Below are 14,301 nucleotides of genomic sequence, written 5' to 3' on the forward strand. Positions count from 1 at the left end.
AATGTCTAGCAACAAAAACTAATGAACTATAGCTAAAAACAGCATACATGCATAGAATTAACATAATGTTGAGTGAAAAGGCATGCTACAGATTACATACAATATGGTACTTAAAGAAACTTTAGAACATATAAAATAGCACTATATATGATTTAGGAGTAATACACATGTAGGAAAAGCATACAGACATGTACATGAATACTCAGTGGGATAGTAGCTACCTCTGGGAGCTGGGATGAGAAAGAGGTGGTGAGGAGAGAAGGAAAACCAAGGTTACACAGGTGCTCCATCAGTACAGATGGTCCCCTGATTTGTGATGGTACCACTTACAATTTCTCAGCTTTACAATGGTGTGAAAGCAATATGAATTCAGTAGAAACTATATTTTGAATTTTGATCTTTTCCTGGCTAGTGAGTGCTGGAGGATCCTCTCTCGTGATCGTGGGCAGCTGCAGCTCCCAATCAGCCATGCGATCACAAGGAGCGAAATCCTATAAGCTTACAACCATCAGTACCTACACAGCCATTGTCTGTCACTTTTAATACACTATTCAGTACATTACATGAGCTAGTTGACACTATTATAAAATAGACTTTGTGTCCTGTGGTTTACACTGTAGGTTAATGTGCTCTGAGCACATTCAAGGTAGGCTGGGTTAAGCTATGATGCTCAGTAGGTTCAGGTGTTTTAAACAGTATTTTCAACTTATGACGGGTTTACTGTGACACAACCCCATTGTAAGTCACAGATCTGTACTGCTAAGGATTTATTACTCAAGCTGAGCCAATGGCTCACAAGTGAACATTCTTTATACCATCTGAATCATCTGAATATCTTTTTATAAAAAAAGATCTTATTTATTTATTAGAGAGAGAGAGAGAGGGAGCACAAGCAGAAAGATGAGACAGAGGGAGAAGAAGCTCGCTGCTGAGCAGGGATCCCAACAGTGGGGCTCGATCCCAGGATCAAGACCTGAGCTGAAGGCAGACACTTAACCGACTGAGCCACCCAGATGCCTTCGAAATATCTTTAACATTGCAAGGTACATGTAAATAATCAAGTCATCACTGAGTTTTGCCATCTCATCTCAGGCTTGTGAAAAAACAATGTCAAAACAATATTCAGTAATACTATTAACAGAGGGAAGTATGAAGTGCTATGGGAACATTAAAGAAGGGATTAAAGAAGGAATCTCCAGAGGAAAGTTCATTGAAAACTCCCTTTGTCCTGCCTTTTTTTTTTTTTTTTTTTAAAGATTTTATTTAATTGGGCTCTCTGCTCGGCAGGGAGCCTGGTTCCTCCTCTCTCTCTCTCTGCTTGCCTCTCTACCTACTTGTGATCTCTATCTGTCAAATAAATAAATAAAATCTTTTTTTTTAAAAGATTTTATTTATTTATTTGTCAGAGAGAGAGCGAGCGAGAGCGAGCACAGGCAGACAGAGTGGAAGGCAGAGTCAGAGGGAGAAGCGGGCTCCCTGCGGAGCAAGGAGCTCGATGTGGGACTCGATTCCAGGACGCTGGGATCATGACTTGAGCCGAAGGCAGCGGCTTAACCAACTGAGCCACCCAGGCGTCCCCCTTTGTCCTGCTTTTTGACTATGAAACTTTTTTCACAAAATTTTACAATACATATGTGCACAAATCACAATTTATCTATCATTCTAACTTCAGTTCACAAATACGGTAATATATAACTTCTAACATTTATTCTAAAGTTGCATTGTGATTTCCTCTTTAACCTATTAGTTCCTTAGGAGGGGTATTTTTAAAGTTTCTAAGCCTAGCAAGTTTTGTTTTTAGTTTAAAGTTTTTGTTCTTACTCCTAAATTAACACTTCATGGTAGGAGAAATTTGATCTCCATGAAATGGTCTTTTAAAAATATGTGGATACTTCACTGTAACCTACTACATAGTTCATTTTCATAAGTCCTCTGTATGTGTTTAAAACCGATGTTATTTCCTATACAGGGTTTTCAGTTGGGCAAAACTAGTAAATTTTTTGCTGTTCATATCAGATTAATTCTTAAGTTTATTGTCTGATGCACACATTTATGAAAGCTATGCTAACTATCCAACTAAAATTATAGTACGTTTATTTTGGTCATTTTGTTAACTTTAGGGTTTTTTTTAAAGATATTAAGTATTTGAGAGTGAGTGAAAGAGAGAGAACTCACAGAGGAAGAGAGAGAAGCAGATTTAGCTCTGAGTGGAGAGCAGACACCTAACTGACTAAGCCAAACGGGCACCCCATAACTTTTGCTTTTCATATTACAAATCCACATTGTTAGGTGTTTACAGTTCATGATTCTTTTTTTTTTTTCCCCCCAAACAAGTTCATGATTCTTAGATCTTCTTAGTGGATTTTTACGGATTTTGCCATGAATTCTAACTTGTTCTCATACATTTTTACTGGACTTCATTCAGTAAATCTTTTTCTATTATTTTATTTTCATTCTTTACTGTCTGTAGTCATCGTTCTTGTAAGCTTTGTATAGTAAGTATGAAGTTTTAAAATATATGAGTCTTCTGTGTACTTAACTCATTACTTTATTATTTTCAACACGCTGGAAGTTATTTTCTTCTTTTCCTGCCTTCAGGTGGACTGAAACTTCTCTGTATTCCTTTTTTCTTCAGCTGTTTCAAAAACTATATATATATATATATTTTTTAAGATTTTATTTATTTACTTGACAGACAGAGATCATAAGTAGGCAGAGAGGCAGGCAGAGAGAGAGGAGGAAGCACGCTCCCTGCTGAGCAGAGAACCTTATGTGGGGCTCAATCCCAGGACCCTGAGATCATGACCTGAGCCGAAGGCAGAGGCTTTAACCCACTGAGCTACCCAGGTGCCCCTCAGAAACTATATATTAACATATTAGTGATCAATCTTGATTTTTTTAACAGCTTCATTGAGGTACAATTGATATACCACAAACTGTATATATTTAAAACTTGTAATTTGCTGTTTTGCCATATGTGTAAGCTCACGAAACATCCTTAGAATCACGATAATAAACATACCTATAATCCCCTAAATTCTCCATGCCCTTCATGTTTTTCTTTATTCTTTTCAAATATTTATTTGAGAGAGAGCAAGAGAGTGAGCATGAACAGGGGGAAGGAGCAGACTCCCTGCTGAGCAGGGAGCCTGACTTGGGGCTTGATCCTAGGATCCTGAGATCATGACCTCAGCTGAAGACAGATGCCTAACTCACTGAGCCACCCAAATGCCCCAATTTTTCTCCGTATTCCTGAAGCTAGTTTCACCATCACTGTGGGTATGGATTAATTTTTGCCATCCTCCTATGAAAGGGAAGTACACTTCTCAGTTGAGAACTTTGGAAACCTCTCTGCCATTTTCAAGTATTGCTACTCAGCCACTCCCACCCCCCCCTTTTTTTTCCTTCTGGAGCTGTTAGTTATATATTGGAAGCTCTCAATTTTCTGTGTATCTTCACTGCTTTCATACTTTTTCATATTTCTTCTCTCTCTTCTTCATTCTGGGTAGATTCCTAAAGTTTGCTCTATTCTGGGTCTCAGGTGAGTCAGTAACTTTACCTTCTCGTTTCCAAGGCTCTTTTTCATACCCTTTTTTGTATATCACTTCTTCACTTTTTATTTACTAGTATTTTTAAATGTTAGAATCCATTTATATTTTGGTGAATGAAGTGTACTGATTTTAAGGTATCTTCCAGAATTCTCTATTACTTAAATTTATATGGAGTGAATTCATCTTCTGATTTTGTCTTGTTGGGCCACTTAAACTTAGATCTCTTTATAGGTTCTGAAATTAGTCTACAGATCAGAAGGTGGTTGGTAGAGTTTCTGTGTATATGTGAGAACATGCGCACATCCAACTATTCCTGCTAGCTGCTTTGTAGTTGTGTCTACCTGATTCCCTACCTAGAGCCCTCAAGTCCATAATCAAGTCCTATGTGGTTCGGTGCTCTTTCACCCCACCCCGCCCAGTGTTAGTGGGTGTAGCATAGATCCAAGTATTAAGCCACAGAACAGCTTGATCTGGATGGAGAAAATGCAAAAGCGAGATCAAATTCCAGCCCTGGCAGGGGTTCAGTGTATGAGGGAAGCAGGCAGGTTTCAGGTGGATGCGAAGAGTGCTATTAGAGAAAGAAGTTTAGAGGATGTGCTGACACTGTGCACATATCCCAAATGTTCCTGGTGTTGAGACTGAATGCTGGAGCAAGGAGTTAGGAAGATGAAGGAGCAGTTAAGAGGACAGGATGCACTTGGGAAAGAGAGCAGTCGTTTGGTAAGAGTGAAGTTCATAAGGTAAAGAGGTAACAAGCTTCAGCTGAAAAGGCAGGTCTGGGTCAGCTTGGAGGTTTTTTCCTAAATGTCATGTTAGAGTTTGCATTTATAATAAAATCACAAACTTCTAAAAATATTATTTGGAGAATAACATTTGAGTTGCATTTTAGGAAAACCAATCTGTTACTAGGGGGATGAACGCACTGCCCGAAAAAACTGTTAATATAAACACTAAACAATTTTTTTTTAACACTAAACAATTTTTAAAAATTGGCTTCAGTTAGGGGTGATGGTAGAGATAAAGGAGGGTGTTTGGGAGGAATTTAGGAGACAGGAATTTAGGAGACAGGAAAACCTAGATCATTAACAGATCTGGGAACTAGTTAGTGTGACTTTGGAAGCGGAAAACACAAGAGTATATGAGGAGGTGCAGAGTGAGGGCTGATATGGATGAGGAGTCCTATCCTGGGCATTTTGTGTGTGAGATGCCTATGGAAGTCAGAAATACTCCGGAGGAAGGTCAACTATGGATATGGATCTATAGACTTGAAAGTCATCCACACCTAAGAGAGAACACATCACATCACTACCCAAGCTGTGGCTCAGAAGAGAGATGGGCAGACACAAAGAGCTAGTTATTAGTTTGAGGTTTTTTTTGGGGGGGGAGGGGGTGCTTCTTCAACATTCTTGGTATTTTTTTCCCATTTAGGAAAGCACAGCACTCCTAATCTCTGTGCCTCCTCATTCACTTTGTTCAGGTCTAGTGCACATCATTAGGTTTTCCAATATCAATTAGCTAAGGCTAAGAGGCCCTAATCCAATAGGATTGGTGTCCTCCTAATAAGAGAAAGGAACACCTGAGATTCGCTCGTACCCAAAGAAAAAGCCATATGAGGACCTGGGAAGCCAGTTCTCATCAGAACCCTGCTGGCACCTTGATCTTGGACCTCTAGCCTTCAGAACTGAAATAATTCTCTGTGGTTTAAGCCCCCCAGTCTGTAGCATTTTGTTATAGCCTGAGCTAATACATCCATAATGTAAGAAACCTTCATCATGAGCAGCTTTATTACAAAACAGAGGAGAGAAAAGGCTTAAAGGAAAAGACCTAACCTTAACTTCACAGGATGACTAAAATGCTTTCAAACAGAACTTTCCCTCTTCTGGTTTCGCCACTCGCTACATCATATGTTCTGAAACTTTTCAAACAACCTCACTTGAAAAGACTGTCACTCAGTACATCTGGGGAGGGTCCGCAGGGCCTGTATTTTCAACATGTCTCCCAGGCAGGCACAGAGTTGTCCTGAGGAACGCTGGTGAAGAGGCCAGCAGGGTGGACATCCAGCCCACACGTGCTCTGGCATGGGTTAGGGAAAATGTCTTTTTCTTTGCACAAAGACACCATTGATTCACAGATGCTTGCACCTACAGGGATGGACCAACCGGAAGTGGCATCTCTCCTTTTCGTACAAACGCTGATTTGTGGGGTGCCCTTGGTTCCGGCCGATTCAGGTAATCTGCAACCACCACATATTACAAAAATGGAAAATTTACATAGGCTCTAAGGATTCCCTAAGGAAGCTAATCTATACATTTTTGTAGGAATGATATTAAAAGACAGTCCAAAAGACAGACAAAGGTTTGCTAGAACTGCTGGAAAATCACCTTATGATGATAGATTAAGCCACAGAACAAAAAAATGGAGAGATGTCCTGGACTGGCAGTATCTTTCCCTTTGGTATTTACCTAAGAGACCCCAATATTAACGCAAGTCTGTTTCTTGGTGAATTGACATACACTGTTGAAAATGCAGAGGGGTTAGATATAAGACTTTGTGATTTGCAATCGTGGACTTTTAGGTGATTTAAATTAATCCAGAGGGGAAATGACACATATGTGCGCCACTGTTAACGAAGGAGATGGGAGATGACATTTATTTTTGGCAATAGAGAGAAATCCTGCCTAAACACAGATGCTCTCTCAGCACGCGGGAGAAAAAACACTGAAAATCTCAACACAAATTTAAGTAAGGAGGCCTGGGAACAGAAAGTGGAGAGAAAATGCTCCTTCCCTGACTGGCAGGCCTGGCCCATGGGGATTGCGGAGCGGGGATGTCTGGCCCATCGGAGTCTCCGTCAAGCAGCCATCACGTCCTCCCTGCTGCGCAGCTGGCCAGCGTATCTGAGGCCCACATGTTGTGAATTCCTCATCCAGCTGATACTGTGGATCCACAAGCTGCTAGTTCCACCTGAAAGCTGTCGCCTCCTTTCTGCACCGCCTGACCTAGACACCGAAGGGCTCCTCCTTGGCATGCACTCCAACATGAGTGTTCAGGGCCCCCATGTACGTAAAGCTCCTTCCACATTCATCACAAGAAAAAGGCCTCTCCCCTCTGTGATGGTGCAGATGGGTCTTCAGACTTCTCTTCTGGAGGAACCCCTTGCCACATTCCGAGCACCTGAAGGGCTTCTCTCCACTATGCGTATGCAAATGGACCTTCAAGCTTCCCCTTATGCAGTAGCTCTTGTCACACTCGGGACACTGGAAGGGCTTCTCCCCACTATGGACTCGAATGTGTTCGGTGAGCCTGTACTGCTGAGTGAAACTTTTGCCACATTTAACGCAGGAGAATGGCTTTTTGTCACTGTGCTGGAGCAGGTGGCTTTTCAGATTTCCTTTGAGACGGAAACTTTTGTGGCACTCAGGACACTGGAAGGGTTTCTCTCCACTGTGGATTCTCTTGTGTTCCGTGAGCTGAGACTGTTGAGTGTAGGTCTTACCACACTCACCGCAAGCAAAGGGCTTCTCACCCCTGTGTATCCGCTGGTGGAATTTCATGGAGGCCTTCCAGAAGAAGCTCTTGTCACACTCGGGACACTGGAAAGGATCCTCCCCACTGTGAAGTCTCATGTGCTCAGTGAGGTGCGAGTGTCGGCTAAAGCTCCGAGGGCACTCAGAACAGGAGAAGGGCTTTTCTCTGGTGTGGACTTTGAGGTGCTCCGTGAGTCTCGACTGCCGAGGAAAGGTCTTTTTGCACTCACCACAGGAGAATTCCTTTTGCCTGCTGTGGACTCTGCCGTGGCGAGTGAGCTTAGAGGGCCGGGTGAACCTCTTGCCACACTCACCACAGGAGAACGGCTTCTCCTCACTATGTAAACGCTGATGGGCCTTCATGGCATTCTTCCAAGAGAAGCTCCGGTCACACTCGGGACACTGGAAGGGCTTCTTCCCACTGTGCTGAAACAGATGGGCTTTTAGGCTTCTCTTCAGGCGGAAACTTTTCTTACACTCAGGACACTGGAAGGGCTTCTCTCCGGTATGGACTCTGATATGTTCAGTGAGTTTTGTCTTGTGTGTGAACTTCCTACCACACTCGTCACAAGAGAACGGCTTCTCTCCACTGTGCGTTCTCTGGTGGGCCTTCACGGCAGCCTTCCGGGAGAAGCTTCTGCCACATTCTGGACAATGGAAGGGCTTCTTCTCGTTGTGTTGGCAAAGATGGGCCTTCAAACTCTTCTGTAGGCGGAAGCTTCTGTGGCACTCTGGACACTGGAAAGGCTTCTCCCCAGTGTGCACCCTGTGGTGCTCTGTGAGCTTGCGTCGCTGGATGAAACCCTTGCCACACTGCTCACAGGAAAATGGCTTCTCCCTTTTGTGCAAACACAGATGCTTCTTCAAAGTGGCTTTACACTGGAAGGTCTTGTCACACTCCGGGCATGGATAGCGCTGCTGCCCTGAGTGAACCACCCAGTGGTGAGTGACCAGGCTGCATCTGAGACAGTACCTCTTCTCGCACTTGCCACACTGGAAACGCTGCTTCTTACGTAGGATCATCCGGTGCCACCTGAGCTCGGGGTTCCCTCTGGATTTGTTTTTGTACTTGGAGTATTTACAGGGCTGGCTCTTAGAGTGGCTTCTTTTGTGCTTTTCCAAGTCCCTCTTTAGCTGAAAAACCTTCCCACAGACAAAGCAGGAATAACATCTGGGTCCTGGTGGAATTTCCAGGTGGTCTGGAGTACCTGTCCGCTTACGCCCTGGATTGTTCTTATCCTGACCAGATGCTCCGAGGTCGAGGTTCCTATGTACAATCCCTATGTCTTGGAGACTTGGATGCTGTAACGCAGCTCTTTGATCTGATAAGATCTTCCTTTCCTGCCCTGCTAAGGTAGCACATGAACCCTGCTTTAGACCATTTAAATGGCCTTCCTCCTCTTTTGCCCCGAGAGTTCCTTGGTCACCTGGAGAGAAAAAAAGAAGACCACCCTTACCAGTCATGTCCCTGGGTTATGGCAGCCTCAAGAATTGTCTTCACATCTCTAACAGCACGGGAAAAGGAATCTCATTGATTCATGACTATGCATCTGCCTCCACAAGTAAATTACATTTAAGGTTAACTGTAATATGCAAATCCTTCCATTATGTGTTAAGAAATGGCTTCATGTGGGGGAAAAAAAAACCTGCAGGGAACTATATCTTGTGAACTTAAGGATGACCCTCAGAGGGTAAGCAGAAGTTGAGAGAAAATAAAGAGAAAGTCTGAGAATATGACCGTTCTGTTTCCTGAAATTTGTGAAATAAGGCTTTGCCTCATATTCTTGCCCCTTCTACCACAGATTTTAGGAAAAGCTTTCTGGAAGAAATGCTCACAGAAAGCATCTTTCTTAGGAATGTCAAATGGCAAGTGATTAAATTCAGAAAGAACATGATAGAAATAATTCCCTTATTCAAGGAACACCTCGTTATCAGAAAGGTATTAATATGAGCACAGTCAGCGCTGTTCCCAAAGGAAAAGCCATGATGACAAGAATCAGGGAGCTAACGAGTTGGGACCTTATTTTCATCCACAAAAACCGGAGAGAACAATTGCAGCCTCTGTATTTCAGAACTGCTTTTTCTCCCACCTGTTGAACTGAGTCCTAGGGCTCTTCTTTTTTTTTTTTTTTTTAAAGATTTATTTATTTATTTATTTGACAGAGAGAGAGAGAGAGAGATCACAAGTAGACAGAGAGGCAGGCAGAGAGAGAGAGAGAGAGAAGCAGGCTCCCTGCTGAGCAGAGAGCCCAATGCGGGACTCGATCCCAGGACCCGAGATCATGACCCGAGCCGAAGGCAGCGGCTTAACCCACTGAGCCACCCAGGCGCCCCAAGGGCTCTTCTTTTTTAAGTCTCTTAACACAGGAGGAAAATTCATCTGTCTGGAAGGATAGGCCTGCCCCCAGAAAAGGACTCTGATTATGCTCTGTGGTCATCTTAACAACAACACAGGTAATGCTTCCAACTGGGTGATGTCATTTAGTAAGCGCTCCACAGCTGACGTCTAGAACATTCTTCCCTGCGTCCTTGACTCCTCTATTTCTTACCACTTTACTACTTATTCCAGACAGAGGAGCAGTTCTGATTATTGGATAAGTGCCACTTGGCACAAAGGGAACATGAGTTTTTAGGGATAGCCACTAAAGTTGTTCATTCTTTGGTACTCAGAAACCTTTCTAGGTCCTACCTTTCTATAGGATGAAGTCAAACTTCTGCCTTGGCTTTCCTAGCCTCAGATAATCTGACATTACTTTATGTTTCCCCTTCTCCATGTCCCGTACCATCCCAAGAATAACATTCGGCTATACATTTTCTAAATACAATGGGCTTGTTCCCACCTCTGAGTCTCAGCTCATGTATGATCCTTGCTGATCTTCTCTGTCTGACCAAATCTATACATTCTTTGTTTTTAAATCCTAATTCCTGGGCGTCTGGGTGGCTCAGTGGGTTGGGCCGCTGCCTTCGGCTCGGGTCATGATCTCAGGGTCCTGGGATAGAGTCCCACATCAGGCTCTCTGCTCTGCAGGGAGCCTGCTTCCTCCTCTCCCTCTCTCTGCCTGCCTGTCTGCCTGCTTGTGATCTCTGTCTGTCAAATAAATAAATAAAATCTTTAAAAAAAAATATTTAAAATCCTAATTCCTTAGAAGTCCTCTTGGGAAACTGCTATTCTACTTCACTCATTCTCCTCTAAATCCCTATAACTCTACTACCACTGCCACTTATTTTATTAACTTGTAATACAGTCCTATTTCATAGAGGACTAGTTCAACAGTTCAACAGAATCGACTAATTTAACTGCCACTTAACGTCGGGTCAGGAAGACAGTCAACTCCTCCAGGAGAGTATACATACAGATATGTAGATCTCTCCGTCCCACGCCAGCCTAAGTGATAACTGACAGTCCTATGAACACGGTAGGGACTATATACTCGTTAGATGAATGAAATAAGAGACGATGGCAATGAAATAACATCCTTGGGCATTCTTTTATTCTTTTGATGGACCTCATCATACTTTCCCTGGGTTCAAATCCCCTTCTCTTCAAGAGAATCCCTTGACTACCAGGGACTTAGAAGGTCTCCATTTAATAAAACATTAGCATAGTCTAAAAAATGACATATTCCCTTAAGTATTTAAAGTGTTAAAAAGTATTTCCAATGCTTTTCTTACAAGGAATTCAAAAAGGAATCTTTCAAAAGGAACTTAAAAAAAAAACCCAAGTTCTAAAACTGTGCATAATAAAAAATAATACATTATACCAAATTGGACAGTTTTCCATTTCTCTGTATTCAAACGGACACAACGGTGTGATGGAGAAGGTGGTTGTTCCTCAGGGCTCAGCAAGTGTGTCCTTTACTTGCTCTTTTATGGGTACTTCTTTCCAGGGTCATAAATTTTTTTCTTTTATTTGAATGAAACATACACACGTCCCTCTTTATAAGAAGTAATACATTCTTGGGGCGCCTGGGTGGCTCAGTAGGGTAAAGCCTCTGCCTTTGGCTCAAGTCATAATCCCAGAGTCCTGGGATCAAGCCCCACATTGGGCTCTCTGCTCAGCAGGGAGCCTGCTTCCTCCTCTCTCTCTGCCTGCCTCTCTACCTACTTGTGATCTCTGTCAAATAAATAAAATCTTTAAAAAAAAAAAAAAAGTAATACATTCTTGTGTTTGTTTCTCACTTGAGTAAAAAAACCTAATATTCTCCACCAAAACAATGTTTCTTAGTCACTATGGCAAACTGCCTATCCAGGAAGATTCAGTAAAATGAAATGAGACATGACCCTAAATCCATCATACTCACCAAAATACAGCAACTTTCCAGTCTTCTGCAAGTCCCACTGCTCATCAGTAGAAGGGCTAAATGTCATGTTTTTCTCCAAGGGTCCCCGGTCTCTGATTAACAGCATTCTCCCTTGTTCTATCCAGGTGATCAAATTCGGCTTGGAGAAAATGCCACCTGCAAGGACAGTCCACGCAGACTCAGTCTGGGTTTATCTGAGTATTTTACTAAACGTGATTTTCAGAGTTAAATTTGATTCCTGTGATACATCATCAAAGTTAGGTTAAAAAGATCAAAACCCTTGAAATTACGTGAATGACAATAAATTTTAGCCTAAGCAAAACTGTTTAGCTTAAATGGCCTCTGCAATATTTCACAAAATTAAAGGAAAGAGAAGTGAAGGGTGATGATTTTTAAAAGGCCCACAGATCAAGGCAGAAACCATTAACAAATAAATGATCATTATGAGAACAATAAAAAGCAAAATCACAGGGGGTCAGGGAGGGAGACCAATCACTAAACACTTTTTTTTTTTTTTAAAGACTTTATTTATTTATCTGACAGAGATCACAAGTAGGCAGAGAGACAGGCAGAGAGAGAGCCTGCCTGCTGAGCAGAGAGCCTGATGTGGAGCTCAATCCCAGGACCCTGGGATTATGACCTGAGCACAGGCTTTAACCCACTGAGCCACCCAGGCGCCCCTGGTGTCTTTCTTTTCATTGCTGTGCACTGCCTTTCATTCTCCACATAGCAACTCAAGTAATTAACAAGAGTTAATTACTTAAATTACTCAACATTTAAACAAATGTTGACATATTACTCCTGTGTAAATCCTCTCATCATCTTACCTTCCCTTTGTCTAGAATAAAATCCTAGAGGCCCCTTCCTCTTTTGGTATACCACTGTCCCCTTCTCCTAGCCTTCTACACATGCGCTCCGGGAGCCTAACTGTGGCTCCCACCACACACTGACCACATACATTCCAACCCTCGAATTTCTGCACTAGTCCTTCCTCTGCTTAAATTCTCTTCCCCCTGATTTCACACAATTGACTCATCTTGTCCTTGGTGTCTCAGATGGAAGAGGTTATAAACGCCAAAGGAGGGAGAGAATGCTACAGGTTACAGTGAGATCACCTATTAAAGTGAAAACAGTAGAAATGGTTTTAATGATACATGAATGCATTAGAGCAAGCTGGATAAAGAGCAAGGTATAATCTCCACAAATTTCTCTTCCAATCTGCTCCCTCAGTATTTCTCTAGGGATACCTATATGTCCCATGCCACTGCTCTTTCTCCCTTTACCAGAGAGCTATTTTCCCAGTTCTTATGAGGATAGAAAATTCATCATATCTAGGCAACATAAGTAGGCATCAAAGTATCAGTTAAAAAAAATAAAAGAGTACACTTAAAAAGAGAGAGAGATGGTTATTTTATTTAGTAATTCTAACTGTGGGAGAAACAAGGGAGTGTTTGGGTGAAAGAAACTGCAGAATTAACAAGACTAAGGAGTGCAGATGCCACTAGATAAAAAGGGACAAGTTAAATATTCCCAGGCCGTAATAGACGTTAATGACATATTCCGAGTGTAAATTAGGCAAAGAATCATATTCAACCAGCAAGAGCTCACACAGAACAGAAAGCCTGTTGATAGTAGGCAGCTTCCCCAAAAATGATTCCTCTGAAGCCATCTTACCCAGCGAATCAAGAGTCTCATAATTGGTCTTCATCACTTGCTGATACATTTCCTTCTGCCACTGCTCCAGGATCTCCCACTCTTGCTCCGAAAAGTATAAGGCCACATCATCAAAAGTCATCGTTACCTGGAATCACAAACAGTACATGCATATGTCTTCACGTTCAAGCTACTGTCGTTCAATGTCCGCGTCTTTAACAGACAAGAGGAAACTACGCTAAGGTTTCCTTCTCTCCGGTTGGTGCCATGAGCGATGGAATAGAGGGGTCACAGAAGTCCACGGGGCCCCGAGAGTGAATGAATGACTAGCAGACCTTTGAGGACCTGTACCCTCTACAAGCAATTACTGCTATGCAAGACTTTTAAAACCTTTTTATTTTGAAGTAATTACAGACTCAAAGGAAGTTGCAAAGATCCTAGTCCAGAAGGGTTCCCTGTATCCTCCTACACCTGTTGCGGGAGGGGGTGAGAAGCAGAAGGGAAGAAAATGCATTACATTAGTAAGATTATTAGATAAGAAATTTCAGGAAGGGTAGAAGAAAAACTTGCATAGGTAGGCGGACTATACTTAATTGAACTCAACAGTTTCACGGATTAAGCTCAGGATATGCGTTTTAAACTCTAAAACGTGTTCACATTTTCCATTAACAGCCCCACTGGTTTCACATTTTCTGCAGGTCTGCAGGTCCTCTCATGCCCACTCTTCCTTCCCGCAACTTTTTTCATCCGTTTATACAGACGTGGCCGCAGAGGCTACCTCCACCAGCAGAGCACGGAGCAAGAGCCCGAGAGAAACCCCGACGTGCAAAGAGCCGCGACACACGGCGGGGAAAAGACGAGTGACCTGAGGGGACGACCCTGGATTTCTGCCCCCGGCCCCTCTCTTCCCGCCCCCCTGCAGAGCAACTCCCGCACCTCCTTCGCCGGCCGCGGGCTCGGAGCTCAGTCCCGGGTCACGGACAGTCCCCCGCTACCTCACTCCCCGGCTCGGGACCCCACTCCAGACCACGAACGGGACGCATTTCGATACGGCCCGCACCCTCCACGACCTCACTTACCGGACCCGCCTCCGCCATGGCCCTTGGTGACCCCGCCGAGTCCTCCGCCCGACAGACGCCGAGACCCTAAGCGGCTCCGCAGCACCTCCCTCTGCGCGCGGCCTCCTGCCCCGCCCAGCCCCGCAGGCCCAGCCCCGCGCGGTGCACGCTGGGACTCGAGCCTGATCCCTGCCCCACAGCGCCCCCTGCG

General features: G+C 43.4%; 1 protein-coding gene across 1 annotated transcript; it reads right to left on the bottom strand.

The window, feature by feature from the left end:
- Positions 1–6,174: 6,174 nt before the first annotated feature.
- ZNF425 (zinc finger protein 425) lies at positions 6,175–14,228 on the bottom strand. The gene is made up of 4 exons (XM_059172174.1): positions 14,112–14,228; positions 13,054–13,180; positions 11,380–11,535; positions 6,175–8,505 (listed from the first exon to the last, which is right to left on the bottom strand). The coding sequence occupies exons 1-4, from the start codon at positions 14,127–14,129 to the stop codon at positions 6,551–6,553; spliced, it is 2,256 nt and encodes a 751-aa protein (XP_059028157.1). The 5' UTR covers positions 14,130–14,228; the 3' UTR covers positions 6,175–6,550.
- Positions 14,229–14,301: the final 73 nt, after the last annotated feature.

The sequence above is a fragment of the Mustela lutreola genome, chromosome 4 (assembly GCF_030435805.1).
Source record: "Mustela lutreola isolate mMusLut2 chromosome 4, mMusLut2.pri, whole genome shotgun sequence".
Classification (NCBI taxonomy): domain Eukaryota; kingdom Metazoa; phylum Chordata; class Mammalia; order Carnivora; family Mustelidae; genus Mustela; species Mustela lutreola.